The sequence below is a fragment of the Paralichthys olivaceus genome, chromosome 13 (genome assembly GCF_024713975.1).
Source record: "Paralichthys olivaceus isolate ysfri-2021 chromosome 13, ASM2471397v2, whole genome shotgun sequence".
Classification (NCBI taxonomy): Eukaryota; Metazoa; Chordata; class Actinopteri; order Pleuronectiformes; family Paralichthyidae; genus Paralichthys; species Paralichthys olivaceus.
The window spans coordinates 12,685,618-12,706,769 of record NC_091105.1 but is presented as its reverse complement, the minus strand read 5'-3'; the positions used below and the strand labels follow the sequence as shown (position 1 = coordinate 12,706,769).

The 21,152-nt window shown below is 42.0% G+C and overlaps 1 protein-coding gene across 4 annotated transcripts; it reads right to left on the bottom strand.

Moving 5' to 3' along the window:
• Positions 1-2,249: 2,249 nt before the first annotated feature.
• On the bottom strand, positions 2,250-20,983 carry setd2 (SET domain containing 2, histone lysine methyltransferase). Of its 4 annotated transcripts, none has more exons than XM_069537010.1 (22): positions 20,521-20,927; positions 18,968-19,089; positions 17,540-17,561; positions 13,444-17,417; positions 13,188-13,319; positions 12,538-12,666; positions 12,160-12,283; positions 11,967-12,044; positions 11,777-11,874; positions 11,502-11,634; positions 10,912-11,046; positions 10,671-10,799; positions 9,465-10,583; positions 9,303-9,351; positions 8,908-9,226; positions 8,064-8,808; positions 7,682-7,807; positions 6,599-6,735; positions 6,392-6,503; positions 5,104-5,178; positions 4,816-4,917; positions 2,250-3,998 (listed from the first exon to the last, which is right to left on the bottom strand). In XM_069537010.1, the coding sequence occupies exons 2-22, from the start codon at positions 18,994-18,996 to the stop codon at positions 3,837-3,839; spliced, it is 7,929 nt and encodes a 2,642-aa protein (XP_069393111.1). In that variant the 5' UTR covers positions 18,997-19,089; positions 20,521-20,927; the 3' UTR covers positions 2,250-3,836. The 4 variants fall into 4 exon arrangements, with proteins under 4 accessions (XP_069393111.1, XP_069393113.1, XP_069393112.1 ...); XM_069537012.1 differs by having other exon boundaries at positions 17,540-17,613; positions 20,521-20,729; XM_069537011.1 differs by having other exon boundaries at positions 18,980-19,089; positions 20,521-20,660.
• Positions 20,984-21,152: the final 169 nt, after the last annotated feature.

Sequence of the window (21,152 nt, the reverse complement as noted above, 5' to 3'; positions counted from 1 at the left end):
AAATTGAGGGTTGAATCATCCCAACCAACACAACTTTGACACAATTGTTATTTTCTTTATAAGAACACTTTAAATATTTGTAGATAGAAACTTCTCACTCCTTTTTTTTGCTGCAGCCACTAAGAAGCCTTGGTATTTATGTACACTGAGGATATATCATGCACCAGTGATGTTTCAAATATCAACAGACGTGAAAATGAAGCATAACAACGAAAACACATTTCTTAGCTCTTTCTAATGTTCGTCTATGATTGTAAATGTCCTACGTGTTGATTTGTTGTGTGAGATCACAAATGAACTGTGAAGACGTGAGAAAAGGAATAAAAATCGATCGATTTTCCTTACATTGAAAATACACAGCTCCATTTCTGTCAACTTTATTTTTAAAATTTGACAGAAAAACCCCCCAAAAGAAAGTCAATGTTTACCATCAATGCTTGCATCAATCACGCTTCTGTATTTATTTCATCACCATTTCAAGTTTAAATCCAAATAAAATCTTTGAAAATGACAGACATCTGCGATGTGGTAGTTACACCAGGTGAAGGCCTCAGATGGTTTAATTTCTTTTAAATAATATTCATGTATGTTTTTCTGTATATATTTCCTGATGTTATGCCTCTGTGTTTTTGTAAGAGTTTTATTCATTTAATAAATAACTTTGATAAGTAAGTGCACTGTGGTTGTAACAGGATTCTAAATCTGCACAGTAATTGTAGTTACTTAGAGGTTTGTGAAAGTGCACAGTATATCCACATACTGAGTCAGCTGCAATGAACTTGTTTTAAAGAGGGATTGAAAGGTTGCAACAAATGAAGAGATTGACTAAATTCTAGTTAAACCTAATGGTTAATGTAGGTAATAATTCAGCAGTTCAATAGTTATTAGATGAATTCTGTGGAATAACATTGAAGCAATTGATTATCAGTTAAAACCTAATTGATGGTGAACCAGTTATGATAAATTTAGAAATATGAAATAAATGGATGAATGGCTAAATAACAAATGGCTACATTTTGGAGAAAGTACTTAACATCTGTAATAAAATACAAAACTAATATTTAAAAAATCACTGCAATAGCTGAGATTAGTGGAGTAACGGTTATTTGTTTTTCTAGTTCATAATAGATTAGTAGTTCATGTTGAAATAACTAAATTAAACATTAATAAATATATGGGGCACCTGAGTTCATGATAAGGAACAACTCACAAACAATTCAGTGTCTCAATAGTTTGATTAATATTGTTTTACTTTATTCTTGTGTCATCCCTCCAATAGAGCCAAAGGGATGACTGTTTAGTTTAAAAGCTGACATTGTTTATATCATTCAGATACTGTGTTTTATGCCTTTGCAGTTGTAGCAACAACAACATGAAGTTTTTTCATGCAATGGCAAGTTTATATTAATCATTCTAAGAAATATGAATATATTTGCTGACCTGGACTTCAACCAGAGGCCTATGGGTATGTCCGACACTAACCATTTAGTGTAAAACCAATTTGATGGACTGCACAACGTGGAAATTTAGGCATATTGGAAATATACTACCCCTTATCGAGGGATTTAGTGCATAACAACATTTCCTATTCAGAACCCTGAGGGAAATCAGTTAAGAGGTATTTAATAATTTCGGAGTGAAATGAAAATAAAAACTTGATCCAAAATATTCTGGAGGAGAAGTTTCCCCTTTCTCTCTGAGGCACAATCTGATTCCTGCTCCCACTTTGCTCTGCACTCAGATCTGTTAATGATCTCTTTGCCTTCAGTTTTAAGTGGGAGCAGGCATCTCTCATGGCCTGGGGCAGCGTTACATGCCGTCACACTCTCCAGACGGGACTGCTTAACTGCGGTCTGGAGCACACAGGCACCGGGCTGCGGAATGTGCATATGCTGGGAAGAGGGTGGGGGGAGCTGAGACTGAGGAGAAAGGGGGAGGCACAGCAGAGTCTCTCTCCACTTGTCATGGCGTTCCATATTTAGAGTGCACATAACGTCTCTAATGAAGGCAGTCGATCACTTTGATTTCCCCTCACAGGGGTCACACATCTGGCTCAACACTGCAAATATGTGCTGCAGTGGCCCTAATGCCATGTGCACCCTTTATTAGAGGAGCGAGCCCATCTAAAATGGGACTGGGTGTGCACTCAGCAGTTAATCATGTGAGAATGGGTCGTCACATTTGCTTAGATCTGTTCGAGTCTGTTAAACTGACACCCAAGAGAAAGAAATCCAACGGGGAAGTGGCTATAATTTTACAAAAAGAGTTTATTATCTTTTAAAATGTTTGTACACTCAGTATGACAATGTGCTTACACAATACTTACAGTAGAGTAGGGTGAAACTTACTTTGTACATAGAAAAATAACAAGAGAAAGAAAACATGGGGAATCACCCCCACCACTGAAATAAAATAAAGGGCTGAGTCAGTGGGGTCCAAAGTTTGACAGAGTGATGTGGTCACTGCATCAGGAGGGCTGAGCTGGTGAGAATAGGTGGGCTCACTGTGCTCCCTGACCCTACTCTCCTGTGTACAGCTTTGGTAATTTTACATTACAATATTTACACTTTCAACCATGAAATGATAGTCCTTTTACAAAGTGTCTGCTTATTTAAACATTCCCAAAACTATTATTCAATATATTCACATATAAAGCAATGTACATATGTTGAAAACTTGTTTAATGCATTTTAATAGGCTGCAACAAACTGGTAACCTAATGCTAGTGAGGCTAAACTTGACCACTGTAAAACGCTTGGAAATTAATCAGTGTCAAACTCGGACCAACAGTGATAAAAAAGAACCGGAACACACAAGATGTTTAGAAAATTGTTAAAACTGCAATGCTTCAACTTTCGAGATAATTCTTATGAGAAGAAAACACAAGATGGGAAAGGAGATACAGGAAATGAGGGAAAATGAATAGACAGTTAAACAGCACACCAAACATTGCATTCAAACCCTGCTCCCATTATTATATATAAATTGATAAAAGACGTGGAAATATGAATCACTAACCCTTCAAACAACCTGCTAGTCACATCTGATCTGTGAAAGTAAAAGCTCATCCTGGTAAGGGCACAGATCTCAAAGCAGGAGACATGGAAAATGTAGGAATTTCCTTAAGGACACCGCTCTGACCTCAGCCGACATCATGCATTCATGTAACAACACAGGCTCCAGAATCTTATGGTTAAGAAGGCAGGGTTTGAGGAGTGGAGGCTTGGACCTCCACAGCCCAGTTAAAAGCAGCACCAGATACAGAGCCAGTGGCAGGGAAGGGGGCTGTGATGCGCACAATGAAAAAGGAGGCTGTGAGTGGGTGGGCATGAGCTGGACAGTTCTGTCATTGAACCATTTTGGAAACAGCGGAAAGTAACAAAGAATTTGATATACACGATAACAAAGATGATTCCATTGAGTCATCCTCAATCAGGGCTGGAAGAGTTTTAAAAGTGGAATTGAGGTGATCATCTCGAGAACATTTAAGAGCCACAAATGGAAAAAAAACAAACGCTTAAAACCAAACAGTCAGTGAGAACATGAGTCTCTGTAGCACCGCTCAGTGTCGTCCTTTGAGAACACTGCACCTTGAGTCTCGGCTCGTTTGGCAGCACTCGAGTCTCTGACAGTCTCCAGAATGAGTGGGCCCCTGCCGCCTGATCCATGGGGCCCTGGACAGCTCCCCGGACAGCAGGTGCAATTCTTAGTCATAAATACAGCTAAGAAACTACTTCACCATTCAGGCTGGCCAGATCATACATGAAGGGAAAGGCAAATATGTGCTTCTCCTGTGTTAACGCAGAGCATTAGTGTAGCAGCTCTGGCCTCTGAGGCTAGTACACCTCTGTGTCCTCCTTGGGCCTGTACACAGAGCCGAACCTCTGCATGTACTTCTTGATGTACTCCTTGGTCTTGTGCTTCACATTCTCGTTACACTCAAGGTCTTCAGGGTTGTTGCAAGCTTTCAGCTCTTTATTCATTACTCCGTGAGTTAGCTGGAAGATCAGAAACGAAGAAAAACTTAAGACATGTTTCTTATCAAAAGACTACAGTGAATTGGATGAATTCTGTAGGAAACCCTGCGGAGAAAGTGAAAAAATATTCCTAGATCTGCCCATTTATTCGGATCCACACCTAAATTGAATGGGGTTGTTCCTGACCCATATCACATTCATCCACCAAGTTTTGTTGTAGTCTGTCAAAAAGCTTTTTGTAATTCTGCTAACTTAAAGACAGACAAACAAAACAAAAAAAGTAACCTTCTTGGTGGAAATAGATAAAAATGTAATGTTGGATTGTTAATTCTCTATTATTGACTATGCTCTTTAATATTTGAAACAATAAAACATAATCTCTAACCCAGATCGTCTTTTTGTTTATTGTGCCCATGTCCTCAGAGTCCTGGCACGTCAACAAATGCAAACTACTCCTCATATTCACAATCCATGGACCCACTGGGAACCATAGACAAAAAAAAGCCTTTTGAAGAGATGAAATCTGTTGCAAGGAGCTTTTATAAAGGAATGAGTAAAACAAACGAGAGGCAGATAATAGTTTACATGTACAATATGTTTCTAGTCTCTTGCAGAGGCAGAGCACAAAAACATTTGGCTGGAGAGAAGAAATCGTGGGAGCTCAACTATTTAGTTCTGGTTTGAGGGAAACTTTGAAAACTTTTCCTTTTAAGTTAAAAGCTGACCAATACTTCCATTGTGCTTTGGCCACGTAGAGGCCAACAGAAGGTTGAGAGCTTCTTGGGGATTAATGGAAATGCTAACCACTTGTATAAACAGATATATTGTGTCATCGTACCTTTCTAGCCAGGTGTTTGAAGTCTTCTGTGTTACTGATGCGTCCCAATTTGCAGTCTGGCTTCCGATAAGGGTTTAAACACTGCACGATGAACATGGACATCTGAGTACGACACACACACAAATGAGACAAGTACAGAGAATAATATGTCAAAGCAAATTATAACTTGCTTGGGTGGATAGAAGACAGTCACTGCATGATAGGCAAAGGTGGAGAGGTCTAGAAAATCAAAACATCTGGAGTTAAATAACTTCATTGGGAAAAGTGTTGGCAGAGACTCTGGCTCACCTCTTTGCGAAATGTCTCTTTACTCTTTTTAGCCAGTTCACTTGAAGTGTCAGCTTCAGCCGTCTTTGTGGAGAACTGTGACAACATGGAAGCAGAGAGAAATCATTTTAATTAAATGCTTGTTTGGAACTATGTTACTTTGGCTTGTCTTTGAAATTGTAAATTGTTGAAAATTAAATCCCATCCAAATCCACTTTCATAACTTTCTTTTTAGAGAAAGTGGACGACAGAATTAATGTGTCATACATGCAACCCAGCAGTCATTTTCTATAACCATTATACCCACATGTGAGGCTCCACCTGTATGCCAGCTCAATCAAACATGGCGACTGGCTGCAGAACAGTAGCTCTCAATGTCAGTGGGGTATCAAAAAGCACCTGCTCACCAGCCACTTGACAGAAAGCAGGGATATCCTGCCAGGATGCTCCCTCTCCGGCCTCAGCCTTCAACAACAAAGGCAGGCAGGCAACAGCTGACTGGCTACACCCACAACAAAGTGGTGAGGATCAAAAGCACGAAGAATTTACACACACACACACAAACACAGTGCCAAGGACAAAAAACCAGAAACAGTGAAACCGAACAGCGTACATGTGCAGAGCAGCATGTGCCGTCGTTTTAAACGTTCAACATGGACACCACCACTGTCTAAACACATGCTGGGAAATGGTCCATGACCTCGTTGCTGGCAAGAAACTTTGCATAAAAAAATGGATATTTCCATTTCAGTTTTGATGTTTTTTTTCACAGCTTTTTAAGACACATGTGAAAAAGGGACACTTGCGTAGTTAAGAAACCACATATAAATTAATGCTAGGTCCTCCAGATGGCTTTCATTATATACTCAAAGTTAGGATAAAAATGAAGCGGGAAAACAAACGAGGCAGAGGAAGAGGAGATGAGCAGAGCCACCCCTCCCTGTACAGCCTTCAGGCAAAGGGACAGACAGCCGAGGAGGGGGAGGGGTGGGCGCATTCTCTCTTCAAATCTCAAGTCCAGATTCTAATGAGCCATTTGCAGGAGGAGTCACATGCGAGAATGTAACACTCTCTGAACATGGTGTTATGCTGATGGTTTTTTTTTTTTTTTTTCCTGGAGACACAGCTGAAAGTAATCACTGGTGCAGCATCTTCAATTACATCAAGGAAGAAACACTATAATTATGTTTTGCATTCAAGCGCAAACTTTCTGAGAACCAAACAAGAAAAAGCTGATTCCTCATCTTCTTCGTCAAATGAGTCAATGTAGTTTTCACAATTTTGGTTGAAATCTCAGCTAAAATCTCACCTTGGAAGGATTCTCATCATAGGTCGGTGTTCCCAGGTCCATCTCAGATTCATGGTCCACACTAGTGTTGTCGCTACTCCCATCCCAGGTGGGAGGGTCCCACTGCGTTTGCCTGAAGTGCAGAAGGATGTGATGTGACATAGAAATACATGAAGGGCCTTTCTAGAGGTTCAAACACACTCTACATCAACATACTGCCGTACCAACCTTGTGGCAATGTGGTAGTAGTAGATCTTGCCTTCAGGATCCCGAGCCACTTTCCAGTTGGGAGGTAGGACGATAGTTTTAGGTTTGGGAGGAGAGGGTGGAGGAAGATCTATCACATTGTTGGGAACAATCATTTCCTAGGGAGAAGAAGAAGTGTAAAATATATGTATCCAAAGTAAATCCACAAAGCTTCACTTGCAAGTACAGTGGAAACCGGATATAGTGATCATGGATACAGTCATCAACCGTTTATATGTATCAAAACACTTGGGGCAGACTCGTTCCTATACAAATGCTGTTTAAATCATTTGGGTATAGTGATCAAGTAATACGCTTACAGCGTTCATTTTGGGGGTTTTCATACATGCTTGGACCATAACAAAGTAATGTTTTACAGTTGTTACCTGCTCCGTCAGTCATTTACTGCTCCTCTCTGTGTCTCTATCATTTATGCTGCCAACCGAGTGGAGTGCGCCCCGCCACCTCCTCTTGCTCTCCATACAAGGTCTACGTTTACAAATTCTGTTGCTTTTACCCTGTCTGGCTTTACACATGTGTCCGTTGACACTGTTTGTGTGTGAGAGTGCGAGTGTCAGTGCGAGAGACAAGCTGATTTAAGAATGAATACACGTGCAGCTATGTAGAAAGAATTGACACACTGAAGAAAAATGCGCAATCTGACATTGTCCTTATCTATTATCAGACAGGACCCCACTGAGCATTTGTTCAATCTTAAAAGGTGCTTTGTCACTGTATGAGACAGGACCCACACAAATGTATATTTTAGATGTATACTACCCCCTTGTGGCCACACTGAGACAATAGTTAACTTTGGAAGCTTGAGAAAAAATATATAATTTGCAAAGACCAATTGAAACTTCTTACAAGATTGTATGCAGCTTTAAAACTATTACAGTACATTTTTAAAATTTACTTCATGCAACTCAAAACCAAGACATAACCATTTCAGAAAACAATTTTGAAATATCCCATATTGTATTTTGTCCCCATTATCATGTTTCAACTGGAAAATAAGATTAAGATTTTACGGACCTTTAAAGACGAGGTATGTGAATGTATTACCTGTTGCACAGTTTGGGATGTGACGATGGTGGTGACAGTGCCTCCCTGCTGCACCACCACTCCCTGTTGATGGGCAGGATACACGGACTGGCCATGAAGGTAGCTGGTTGTGGGTTCAGTGTACGCCTTCACAAACACAAAGAACAATCACATCAGACAGGTCCTGCAGATGTTCCAAAAATATTTTAAGGAGAGTCAAGTGCACTAAAAGATAATACAAATGAAATACAGATAGTAAATGTAACATTTGCATCCTTACATGTAGCAGCTTTATTATATCTCATGATATGGTGAATGATAAAAAAATGGCAAACTTTTACAAAATTTAAAATGCAGAAACAGTGATACATCCTCAGGAACTACTTAGTACAAGGGACCCTACCTGTATGACTGGAGTGTTAGCCTGTGGGTAGGCGGTAGGGATGCTGTAAATGGTTTGGCATGGCTGGCCCTGGTAATAGATAGCTGTCTGTGTCTGGGCCTGTGCAGGAGCTGTGGCATACTGTTGCGCTGGCTGGGTCTGCACGGTCACTGCTTGCTGAGTGGTTGGGTCCCAAAGAGTGGTGTAGCTCTGCTGGCTCTGAACTTGAGGGGCTGTCTGGGCCGGTACAGAGAGGACAGCTACACCTCCATCCTGGGTTGCTACAGTTGGCTGGGCATACTGCTGGGGGGTTCCAGTGGTGAGGTTGGCGGTGGTGATGTGCTGAGGGAGATTGGAGACTGGAGTGGCTTGGGAAGTGGAGGATGGAGAGGTAAGACCCAGGTCTGAGACAAGACGCTGAGGAGGGGTCTCTTCATAGTTCAGGGTGGGTTCGACTGCAGGGGTAGGGAGTAGTACTTTGCCTGCATTGGGGTTGGTGGGATCCACAAAGGTCTGGATGGGATATCCAGGAGGGTAGGTGATGAAGCCAGGGCTAGAGGCATAAGCCAGAGCAGGGTCATAAGCCATAGTCTGAAGCTGCTGCTGCTGCTGCTGCTGCTGTTGTTGTAGCTGCTGCTGTTGTTTCTGGGCTTCCCGCTGGGCAACCTCCTGCTCAAACAGTTTTCTACGTTCCTCTGTAGACAACTTGTTGCGTTCCTTGCCACCAACTCCCCTTGGTGTCTTGTTGCTGTTTGATGGATCAAACCTTTAAGAAATTAGAATGTAAGACAGTTGAATGACACAATTATAATAGCACTTATACAAAGTTAAAATTCAGCGTTCCCTCAGTGATGAGACTTCGTACCGTTCCTCAGTGCGTCTGCTGCTTCTTTCGTAGGATGATGGTGGTGGAGATGCCGAGCGTCTCCTCCGTCTTTCAGAGCTTCGGGGAGTTTTGTCAGAGGCACGATCACGGTCGCGGTCACGATCCCGATCCCGATCCCTGTCCCAGTCTCGATCTCTGTCTCTGTCTCTGTCTCGGTCTCGATCTCTATCTCTATCTCTGTCTCGATCTCTGTCATAATCTCTCTCTCTGTCGCGTTCTCTCTCCTTCTCCCGCTCCCTTTCTCGGCTACCAGAGGTGGTGCGCGGCGTCAAGGCTGTGTCTCGATCTCGACTACGATCTGTGATGAAAATCTGATTTAGCCAAAGTTATGTGTAGGAAATTCTATACCAGAAATCAGCATTGGACTAACTTACCATTTGCTTCCTTTTCCACCTGACTCTTCTTTGGTATTCTGTACACCTCCTAAAAGGACAAGCACAACTTTGAGTCCACCCTTCAAACTACAACATACAAACAGATAACAACAGAAAAGGTGTAATACTTCACATTTTACTGCATGTTTAACATTGTCTTACCTTTAGATCCTTCCAGCTCTCCAGAAGCCTGGTAGCCATGCCGCAAATGTCCAAAGCATTGAGCTGCGGCTCTTGACTTCTCTCACTCTCTACATCAGAGACACCTTCCTCTTCATCCTGAGAAGGAGTTCCTATCACTGATGGGTCTACGGGGGCTACTGTGACCTCAGAGGACATAGTGGCTTCTGGGATCTCAGTGCTTGGGAGAACATCAGTAGCAGATTCACCAGGTTGAACCTCATTGCCAAGAGGTTTGTCAGCCTCTTGTGTCTCTGTCTGAGGTTCCATCTGCTCTAAAGGCTGCTCAGATGGAAGATCAGCAACTTCTGTTTTGATGGGATGACTTTCTGGTTCAGTAATTTTTACGGCGGACTGGTCACTTTCCAGTTCAGCCTTTTCTGTCACTTCCAGACTGGTCTGCTCCACCACATGTTCCTGTTCCTCACTAGTTTCCTTTGACTCAGTCTGAAGTTCATCCTTCAGAACCTCACTTGTGTCCTCTTTCATCTCAATGTCCTTTTTCTCCAAATCCAGCTCCATTTTTTCATTTACCTCCTCAATTTGAGCTTGGTCCTGGCTGCTTGAACTCATTGCTGCCTCTTCCTCTTTCTCCTCTTTTTCCACTTTCTCCTCATTTTCCTCTTTCTCCTCTGTCTCCTCTTTGACCTCCTTCTCTGTCTCCTCTGTTGCATCTTTTGTTGGATCTGCAGCTTCAAACACTGGGTCTGCCTTCAACTGTTTGCTATCAGGAAGTCCTGCGTGCGAGGGTTCATCTTCTTCCTCATCGTCATCTTCATCATCCTCCTCCTTCCCATCAGAAGCTTTGCTGGCGTCAGAGAGTGCACTGTCCAGACTGTTCTCACTGATGATTTTAAGGCGGCGGAACACAGCAGGTTTGGAGGCGTCGGCGTCCAACTCTGGTCCCATTTTGGTGGAGGACCCATCGGGAGTGTTAAGGGGTGTTTGAGCGCGGGAGGTGTTCTCACTGGAGTAGCCGTCCATCTCTGCAGGGTGAAGGAGAGTTTTTGTCTGGGCCCATCGCTGAATGAAGGTCAGGACTCTGCTCTCCTCTAACATGTTTTTAGTCGAGATGGGAAGCACACCAAGGGTCTTCATAATCTGTCAACAAAATAAATTATTGGTTATCAAACAGGAGATCACTGTATATATGATCGCTCTTAATGCTAAATCAATTCAATATGTCACCTCTAACTGCAGTTTGATGTTATTGGCACTGTTGCCTTTGGCTTCAGAAAGCTCCACCATGAAGATCCACAGCAAAGACAATCCATGATGGTCCAAAAACTGCTTCAGGCATGATGGGTTTTGAGTATCCTGTACAACACAAACATATTAACTAGAGCAAACGATAACAACAAATAATATCTCAACACATACAAAAATAGACTGTTTATATGAAGCCAGTCATTAATGACGGAAGTCTTACTTGTATGAGCTTGAGACAGATGAGTTTCTGCTCCATGGTTTCCACTCGGACCATTAGTCTGCAGAGAGACACCACCTGTTTCTCATCATACAGGCCTTCTCCGTTCTCCAGTAACGCCTCCAGCTCCTCATCAACCTGTGGAAGGACAATATCATTGTTAAGTATATTGGTAACATATTTGCATGAGGAGACATTGAGGTGTGTTCAAATACAATTTACTACAAATTTAATTATGGCACATGAGTAATGGTAATGGCATGGTGTTATAAGACGATTAATAAGTTACTGTCCTTGTTATGAAACAGGTTTAAAAACATTTCCATTATTTGCAGCAATTAACTAGTCAATATGTCATCATATACCAAGAAAGTCTGTCATTATAGGAAAAAATATATAAAATCAAAAATGTTACTGGGTTGGTGTTACTTTAGTAGCTAGTAGTTGTGTTTTAAAGATACTTATTTTTGTAATACATGGCTTAGTCTAACTCTCATATAAACTTGTATACAGTATACAAGAACACCATCATCAGAGGCCTGTCAAACAGATAATGAACAGAGATACTTCCAGATCTGAAAGAAAGAACTGACCGTGGTGAGGGCACTCTTTCGACTGCGGTCTTTCTTCATCTTCCCTCCAGCTGCTCGAACGCTAACTCTGTTCTCACCGCCCAGGAAGCCTCTGCAGCTGGGTGCACCACAGAAGCATTTCTGTGCCTCTTTGCTGAAGGGTTAAATAAAATGTAAGAATTGTGAGATTAAATTAAAGATACAATCTCCAGTTTAAAGGGTTGAATAGCCACTCTTCATGACCCTATCTATTATGTTGTACAAAATACAAGCGTGGGGGAAAAATAAAACAGTACCCGTATCTCTGGAACTGATAATCAAATGTCAGCTCAGTTCCTGCAGGGACAGCCTTGGTGGTGAAGAACCCGACTCTAAGTTGACCATTAACAGTCCACTAAAATGGGACAAAAGAAATATATCAAGAGGAATTCAGCTTTCAGTAACCTGAACATGTATAATCACACAGTTTTCATTTGACCACTGTACCTTTTGGGTCTCACAGTTTGGTTCGCAGCTATGGTTCATAAACCGGGAGCAGTTACCCTTCAGTGTGGCATCAATGATCTGAGGAGACAAAATTCAATGTCAAGTATTTCTGCCGGGCACTTTACCGGAATAATTATACCAGACTGCAGTTTAAATATTAACCTTATTTGCAATATGTCAAATAATGTCTTACCTCATTATTTTTCAGAGACATGAAGTAGTAATGGATGTTCTTGTTGCGAGCGTATTCTTTTACTCTTGTTTTAAACTCCTTGTGGTCCAACACCTCACCGCAGTATTCCAGTACAAAGGTGTTTCTGAGATAGCAATAAAAACAAACAGGTTATACAATTATGTGTTTTTCAACCAAAACTTTTTTAGATCTTTAACTTACTCAAATGGTGAATGTGTTTTATTGCAATTCAATTATGTTTTTAAAACACAAAAGGTGGACTCAGTAAAACACCTTCATGATGCAGTCTAAAGTATGTAGGCTGTTATGAACCCTTTTTATATGAAATGGTAGAAAACTGTTTATTTATTTATTTGCATTGAAGTGTAATTGGCTCACGGAATCAAGTCTTTGGCTGCCCGCAGTCCCCAGCCTTTGTCTTCTGTGAGGATAACCTCAAAGTCTGCATGTTGTTTCATCTGAAAGCGACGATTAGAGCAGTAGACTCCATTCAAGCACCGAGATGAGCTGGAAAGAAAATATTTTAAAATGTTAACGCCCGGATCCTGGTGATTTTTAACAAATTTGGCTGAGCTGTTGACAGAATTTGCTAAATTTATATGGTAAACCACATGATTTAGACAGACTTGTCTTAAAAGGAGCAGCATGTAGATTTCCTATTGCTTAAGCTAGACAGATATAAAATTAGATACTGTATTAATCCCAAGGGAAATTTAGGCATCCGGTAGTTGAGCAAGAAAAGGAGCACAAAGTATAAGAACAAAAATAAATAGTAATTTAAAAAACAAGAGTAACGAGCATTAACAAGAGTAAACAGAATAATATGATAAATATATAAACATATAAATACATAAAGGCATTCTGCTCACTTTGCAAGCAACAAAAATAACTTGTCAGCATCTCAAAATAATTTGAAAATCATTTTAGTGCCAAGAATATAGACAGCGTTTCTTGAAGTTCCCGGGTTTTCTAGATTAAGAACCCTCTTGAATGTTGTGGCACAGCTTTATCAGTAATAATCAACTTACCACTCAATCATCAAAAGCCGGTTCAAACAGTCTTCCCCACATGCTAATGCTCCCCTCGAGCGCTCCTCTCTGGGCAACACTGGGCACTCACACTGCATCCTCTTGATATCACGATGAGACTTGCTCTTCTTTCTGCAAATAATATTTATAAACTTTCAAGTCTTGAACCTTAAATCACTAAAACATTTTACCATGAGGTTAGTCAATTCTTTTAAAAAGTTGGATATTGTGGCAAACAGGCTGGACAACATCTTACCTCTCAGTCAAGTACAAGTTTTCCTCAATCAAGTCAAAGTATGGGGGCATCTTTTTAGACCTGGAATGCTCTTTCCATTTATTGGCATCTCGAAAGTCCTGCAGCATGAGCGATGGACGGAGCACCTCAGCTTTCACAGGAGCTTCCTTGGGGGTGTCAGCCTCTCCTTGACGGTCCCTTTTGCCTGCAGGGCCAGCCTCTGCCTCGTTGTCCGAATCCGACTCGATCTCTGGACGCCGTTTCTTGGGAGGCCCTCGACCTCTGTGGGGTCTAAAGTTGTCTTCTCTCGGGGGATCGGGCACAACAGAGCCTCTGCTATTGCTACTTATTTCATGACCTTGTACAAAGCTTGATGACCCTGTGATGTTAAGTCCAGTCCATTCAACAACTGATTTACTAAGATTTGATGATTTATCCCCACTGTAGTCGTCATGGTCATTAGTTAGGGAATCAGGATGGATCTCACCTGCAGGATCCTGATAATGTTCATGTGCATGGAGGTAGAGTTTTCTGCTAGTCTGCATGTTTGGAGACTGATGGTTCCAGGCGACAGTACTCTGCCTGTGCTCCTGTTCCTTGGAAAAGCTTCCTGTCAATTTAGTGTTCAGTAGCTGTGGCCCATGACTGCTATCAGGTTGCTGGTATGTACTACTTGGCTGCTCTGGTTGCGAAAAATCCCAACATATGAGTCCACTATGGTCATTTATATGTGCGTACATATGCTCACCTAAAACAGACTGTTTCTGCCCTGGTTCACAATGTCTGGAAGTATCGTGGCTGTGGGCAGAATCTGTGGCACTTCCATGGGCACTGATATGACCAGCAGTGTAAGGCAGGGCGCTGACGGTGCTGGACCCCTCAGAATGACTGGTGCTGTCAATCATATTGCTCTGGGACTGGCACCACACACGGCTGCTGGATAAATCATTTGCACCAGCAGCTGGACCACTGTTCTCTCCAAATACAGTGGGAAGACTCCCCTGGCTTTGTTGAGAGCTGACCTGGTTTGGGATTTCATGCATATTCACATCAGGTGCTATATGATCATTGTGCAGTTCTGAAATATTCATAGGACTGCAAGACGCTCCTGCGTCATGTGCATCCATTGTTAGGGAAGAATTCTTTGGCACCACCACCACAGAGTGCAGTCGTTTTATGGCCTCGCCACAATCTGAGTCATACTCCGAGTTGTCACTGTCACTGGCCTCACTCAGTCCTCCCAGTGCATCCTGATGAAGTGATGTTCTCTTCGTCATTTTGCATTTTTGATAACTATCCTTCAACTGCTCATCGTTTCCGTTCCAACTCCTAATCTCTGCAGCTGCATCAACCTGTGATGTATCATTTACCTGCAGAGGCTCATCCGTCAGTTTTAAGTCACAGTGGTCAATGCTGGTGCTGGCTTGTGAAGGCTCACTTTGGTCTTTTTTTTTACCGGCCACTGATGTGTTGTCTGAGCCAACCTCCTGCTTAGAGATCTTAGTCTGCTTTACCGGTGTGGAATGTGTTTCGGCTTCCTGTTGAATGTTATCTTTACCCTCAGAGTCTTGTTGGTTATTATCTTTAGAAAATTCAATTTTTTTGACAGAGATTACTTTTTTAACAGTCGGTTTACTCTCTGCGCTGAGTGTCCTCTGTGAGTTATCACTCTCTGAGGTGTCCTGCCCGACAATATCCCACCGGGACTTTTTAGTTCCACTGCTCTTTTTAACAGGATCCATACTTTGCTGTCCACATGTCAGCTGGTTCTCAGATTCTAGACATGACGACTCCTGTTTGAGTAGAACGCTTGAGTCAGACTGCTTATCAACTTTATTCAGCTCAACAGTCTTTGCTTCAAACTGGACATCATGTGCCGCAGGCATATCCGCTGTACAAGGTAAGGACTGTGGCTCTGATGAACAGTCTCCGATTTTCGTGTCCTGGCTGCACACTACACTGTCATTAACACTGCTTGAATCTAAGACCACTGCACCAGTGTCCACATGTGGTCGATTGTTAGATGAAAGGCTATCGTTAATGTGCGTCAAGTTTTCCAGGGCAGCATTTACATACTTCAGGCTTTCACTTGAGGTTATAGCTGAGATATTATTATTCTCAATTTCAAGATCTGGTTGAGTTTCTTTTGCGCCTTTGGGCGATGAATCTTGCAAATCCTTTTCAGTACATGAAACCATCTCCTTAACGTCCGGATAAGTCTGTTCACTTCCTTCCTGATGGGAATCAGATTTTTCTTTTTTAACTTGAGAACAAATGTCTGTGGTGGTTGCACAAGATGGTGCTTTGCCAGAGCTCTGAAAGATATCATCTGATTGTCTATCATGTCCAGTGGTTTTCACAGACGATCTAGAGGGTGTCATCTGTTTGCAGTCTGGCCAACTGGTTTTCTTTAGGGAGTTTTTACTTTTCTCGTCTGAACTGGAGCTTTTGTCAGAGGCTTGTGATTTTCCCTTATGATCCACATCAGAGTCACTGGAGCTGCTTTTTTGGCATTTTTCATAACTTTGAGAGTGGGTATGCAGACTGTGAGATGAAGATTTGCTGTTGGTCTCTGCCTTGTGATGGCTGCTAGATTTACGGTAACTTGAGTCCGGATCAGGAGAGCACTTGCGCTGGGAATCAGAGTCAGATAATCGTTTTGATGTCCTTTCAGACCTTGATGATTGTGTTCTTTTATCCATCTCTAAAGAGTGAGGAGAATCTGCAGATTTGTAGACTTTCTCAGATTTTGAGTAGGAGGATGATTTTGAGTCTTTGTGTGAGCTTGAATGACCAGACGATCTACTCGAGTCACTTGTCCTTGTCCTCGTCTTCCTGTGGTCATCCTCGGAGTCAGAACTGTCTCGAGTTCTGTCAGTGCGAGAACGAGGGCTTCTTCTGTCTCTGCGGGGAGAACTCCTGTGTGATCTCCGGTCAGAATCATGATAGTATGATCTCTCAGAGCGCGAACCTCTGTCTCCTCTGGACCTCTCTGATCTGGAGTGAGATGAACTAGTTCGAGATCCTCGTGATCGAGACCGTGACCTAGACCTGGTCCTCCTGCGATCTTTGTCTGATCGAGCTGATCGTGATGATGTATGTCTCGAATCGCGGTCTGATTTGGAGTAACTCGAAGACCTTTCATGATTCTCTGACCGCTTCAAAGAACTTCTTTCCTTTTCCTCTACATGTGAACCAGAGGAAGACTTTTTTACCTCTTTGCTTCTGCTGTCAGAGTTTGTTTTACTTTTTGAGTCAACAGAAATATGACTGGAAGACATCTGGACTGAATCTCCATCAGATTCTGAGCCAGGGGGAGCACTATCGGACTGGGACCTGGTTTTCCTTTTGTATACCTTATTATCCGGCTCAGTACTGCTAGAAGTCTCTGCATCTTTTCCTGAGGAAGCAGCAGGCTTCTTGAGGCTCAAGGTTGCCCTTGTTTCAGAAGCTTCAATGTGAGTATTCTCAGATGGGCAGACACTGACGATATTCTGAGGCTGAGGTGTTGGGAATTCAGTCTCACTTGCTAACTTTTGCAAAACCTGTGATTCTGGTAAATGCTGCTCCTCTGGCATAACCGGTGTGGATTTCTCTTCATTTGCAGTGACACTGAGAATTTGCTTCTTGAAATGCATCTTTGCTAAGTCCGGTTTCAGTTTAGTGGCTGAGGAGACTGGTGTTTGAGGCATCTCTTCTATTGATGTTGGCACCATGGGTGTCTGCTTTTGTTCTGTTTTACTGTCTGTACTCTGCCCTCCTTTGTCTGGGGCAGTCTGGGGTTCGGGGACAGACTTTTCAGGGCTGGTAGGGATGAAGAACAGGCTCTGCAGTGGCTTCTTGGTCTGCGCGAAGCTGAAGGACACTTTCTGGCGACTCTGATCCTCTAGGTTGACCTTTGTCTTGGTCCCCTTAGGCAAGAAATGGTTGGAGAGCATCACTCTGGGAGACAGGCTTTTGATTAGAGCTGCCTTGGATAGACCCTCTACCTTCACCTGCAATAATAGAAAAAAACAAATAAATCTCTGAGATGAATTTTATAAAAAATATGAAATTAGACACAAGTGTATCAATACAAGGTTGCTAAAATGCTTATTATCCTTGTATCAAAACTTACCGAGGCGCCACTCCCCTCCTCTCTGTGGTTACATAAGGACACAATGGGAACATGAAAGAGAGAAAAGACAGAAACTAATTTGCATGTAAGTTTTTCTTACATATATTATTAATGAACAAGAATCATGGTTTTCAAATGTGCCCTGCCGACCACATTTAGACTACACATTGCTTAGAATAACAATTTGATAAACATTTAATTTAGTTCTGATGCCTTTTTTCCATGATCACACAAAAAATGCTGATCTGCTGGAAACTTGGGGCATAGCCACATCCACATTGAGTAGATCTAATCCACCAGTGTCATCTGAATGAAAGCTGTAATACCTGCACACGCAGCAATTTAGGTGTTTTTTACCCTGGTACCAACACCTTTAAAACAGATCCTGAATGAATGTGTTGTTTACTATGTTACATTAACTTTTCTATATTTCTGCTGAGTAAGGTCAAAGGTTATATTTACAGACTGGTTTCGTTTTATTGTTAGGAACAAGTTTGTGACAAAAAAAGAGTTTGTGTTTCATGGAAAAAGAAAAATTCTTTGCTGATGGGAGCTTAACTATTTTTCTTATTCTAGGAAAATGTATCTTGTACTAATTTCATTCATACTGAATACAAAACTTAAGCAAACGACTTTAAAGACACAAAGTAAACAAACACAGTATTAAGATGATCTATGAGGGTCCCTTAAACAAGGGTGAAAAATCACAAAAAAACAAACAAATAAGCGCACATTTAATATGTAAAAAACAGATTTACCCCCCTCTTTTGGTCTTATTATAGTTAGCATGATGTCCTTAGGGCTGACTCGATTTGGGTGCTAGGCAACAACTGGGTCATTTGATCCTTAAGGATTCAATTTTTTCTTCCTTCTTCTGTGTGACCTTCAAACAGAACACTAGTGCAGGGACAATCAGTTACATAGTAAGGGCTATAACAAGCAGCCTACAATCAAGTCACAGATGCACTGGACCTGCTAAACATAGAACTCATAGGGCATTTCTCTCATAGCATATCATATGTATATATATATACACACACATGCAAAAATGTTGTGCAAAATGTATCTGTTGCTACAATACACAACCTTCTCTGCACTGGGCAGACAAGAGTAAATTAACAGATAAAGGCTTGAAAAGACATGTTTTTACTAATTGGAAAAAAACCCTCCTTATTTTGCTGATGACACTTTTATTCCAATCGTCAAATAAATATCAGTGTATAAATAATAACAAAATAATAACAGTGCCCCTGGCTTGGGATGACCTTGCAGTAATTTGCTTTGAGATACCAACAAGAAAGATGTGCACATACTGCATCCAAAATAATACACTACTTGGTAAGCGTGTGAAAATGATCTCCAAATTCATATCAGACTACACTTAACAAGATAAATACACTGTGAGGTGCATTTTGTGCTGTCTAATACCTGATCTCTGACCTGAGCAGAGTGTCCATTGAGAAACTCGTCTAGGATTAGTAGGCCTGAAGAGGCAGCTGGCCAAGATTAATCCAATTCAGAGAAATGAGCCCTCCAAAGTGACGGCACACCTGACAAAAAGAAAGATAGGGTTGCAATGACAGCTTACACCTAGTCTCTCAGGATGTTTTTACATCACCAACATCTAAGGGAAGTCCAACAAATGCAGAAATGTGTGTTTGTTGAATAGACTGAACGTATTTAACAATGAACCTGAGCAAAATATATGAATGAAAAACATGTCACAGAGTCTGTGGGATCACATGCTTTCAGCCGTTGAATATTTGAAGACTCATGCAGGCGACTCTTCCTGACATTTCTGTTATCGTTGCAATGTGGCAGGGAGGTTTTGCATGGGTCTGCTACGACAAAGATTTCCACTATTCTCGTCTTGGCGGGCTGTTTATCTCGACTGCAGTGACGTAAGCTGCATCACAGCAACATAGAAAAATAAAAGGCTACATGCATCCACGGTTTACAAATGGTCCGATCAGGGGCAAAGATAGATGAAAACAGACGATGCAGAGCGAGAAAAAGAGACATGCATCTCATTGTGATGAATGTAAATCGAAAGCAAATAGCCTGGAGAACACAGGAGGGTGTCTGCAGAATGAGGATTTAAGAGACAGAACACGTCGACACGCGTGTGAAAACAAGATGTGAGTCTTTTGAAGCAAATTGGGAAAGTGACTAAAGCATGGCCTGTGCGGGAGGAGTGGATGCAGCCAAAACATGGCCTTTAAATGGATGTTACTACCCACTGTGAAAACGAGTGGAGGATGTACAGCAAACCTAAGGATTTACATACATATGTTAGCAGGACATGCTAACTTACCCCACTACACTACACTTAATAATAATAATAAGTAGTGAGAGGACAAGCAGACACTTGACTGTGACTCTGACCTATAAACACAGATATATCAGATATACCAACTAAGCTAACTCGGGCAAGCTAACACTATCAGCGAGCTCCCGTGGGCCATCTTTACAGATAGCCAAACACCGTGTTGAGCTTTATACAATTCGTGTTGTTAATGTTTACTAGGAAACAATTCCATAATAGTAAATGTCATAAGCATTACAGTGACAGTGAGTAAACGTGTTATTCAGCTGCAAACACAAAAATACAGATGACTAGCCGAGAGCCCCACTAGCATCAGAAGCTAACGCTAGTTAGGCTAGCTAAGTGTAGTAACTAGCAGCCACAGGGCTAACTCTGGTGCTTGTAACTTATGTGTTGCTTATCGATCTCTGGGCCACACTGGATTCGTCTCAGTATATTGTGCTCTCGGCTGTTACTTTTCTGATTTACGAATAAGCAGGAACAGACTGATATGTGGTTCCGTTTTGGCGAAATAATGGACCCGTACATTCGAGTCTGTGTGCACCCGGCTTTACTAGCATGCTAGCTGGTGATGTTTTGTCTTGTGTGTAGTAAAATGCTCCCAACAGAATCAGCGTAAAAGCGAGTACAAACAATCGTTTCCAGGGATACTCACTTTACGAAGTGCTTAAGGTCGCACGGTTCCTCCATCTCCGAGACCGCAGGTAGTCGACCCTCTGGAAAAACATCAAGCGACGATGTATGCCGACGTCAAATCCATACGGGGCTGTCGGAAATGATCGTCCGCTCAGTAGCTCCACTGTCGCTGCTGCAGCTTCAGCCTGGGTCAGTGTTGGTGCTCTAGCGCTAGCATGAGCTCACACAGCTAGCTAAGAGTTGGAGGAGAGCTGGATCACGACAACCAAGCCCCGGAAAGTATCTCAGCTTGACCGACCTATGAATTAGAATAAGCCCGGTAATGTGATCCACTGCAGGGAGCGTGGACATGTCTTTTTTGGAAACCTTTTATTCCACATGGATCCTCTCAGGGTCTCTCTGGCTGTGGGTGCTGTGTTCAACAACATCACATGATACGGGAGCACAGCTGGCGCGAACCCGGACTACTACATTAAAAAGCATGTGGATAAAAGTAAAACAACACAGTTATTAGACCTTTTAGCATTGCTGTTAGCAGCCAGAGCCCAGTGTAACCAGCTATTGTGCTTGGTGTGTAAGACTTTGACTTTGAGTGGATATTATGACAGAATCCATTATTCTGTCAGACTGAGAGATCATGTGCACGAGTGA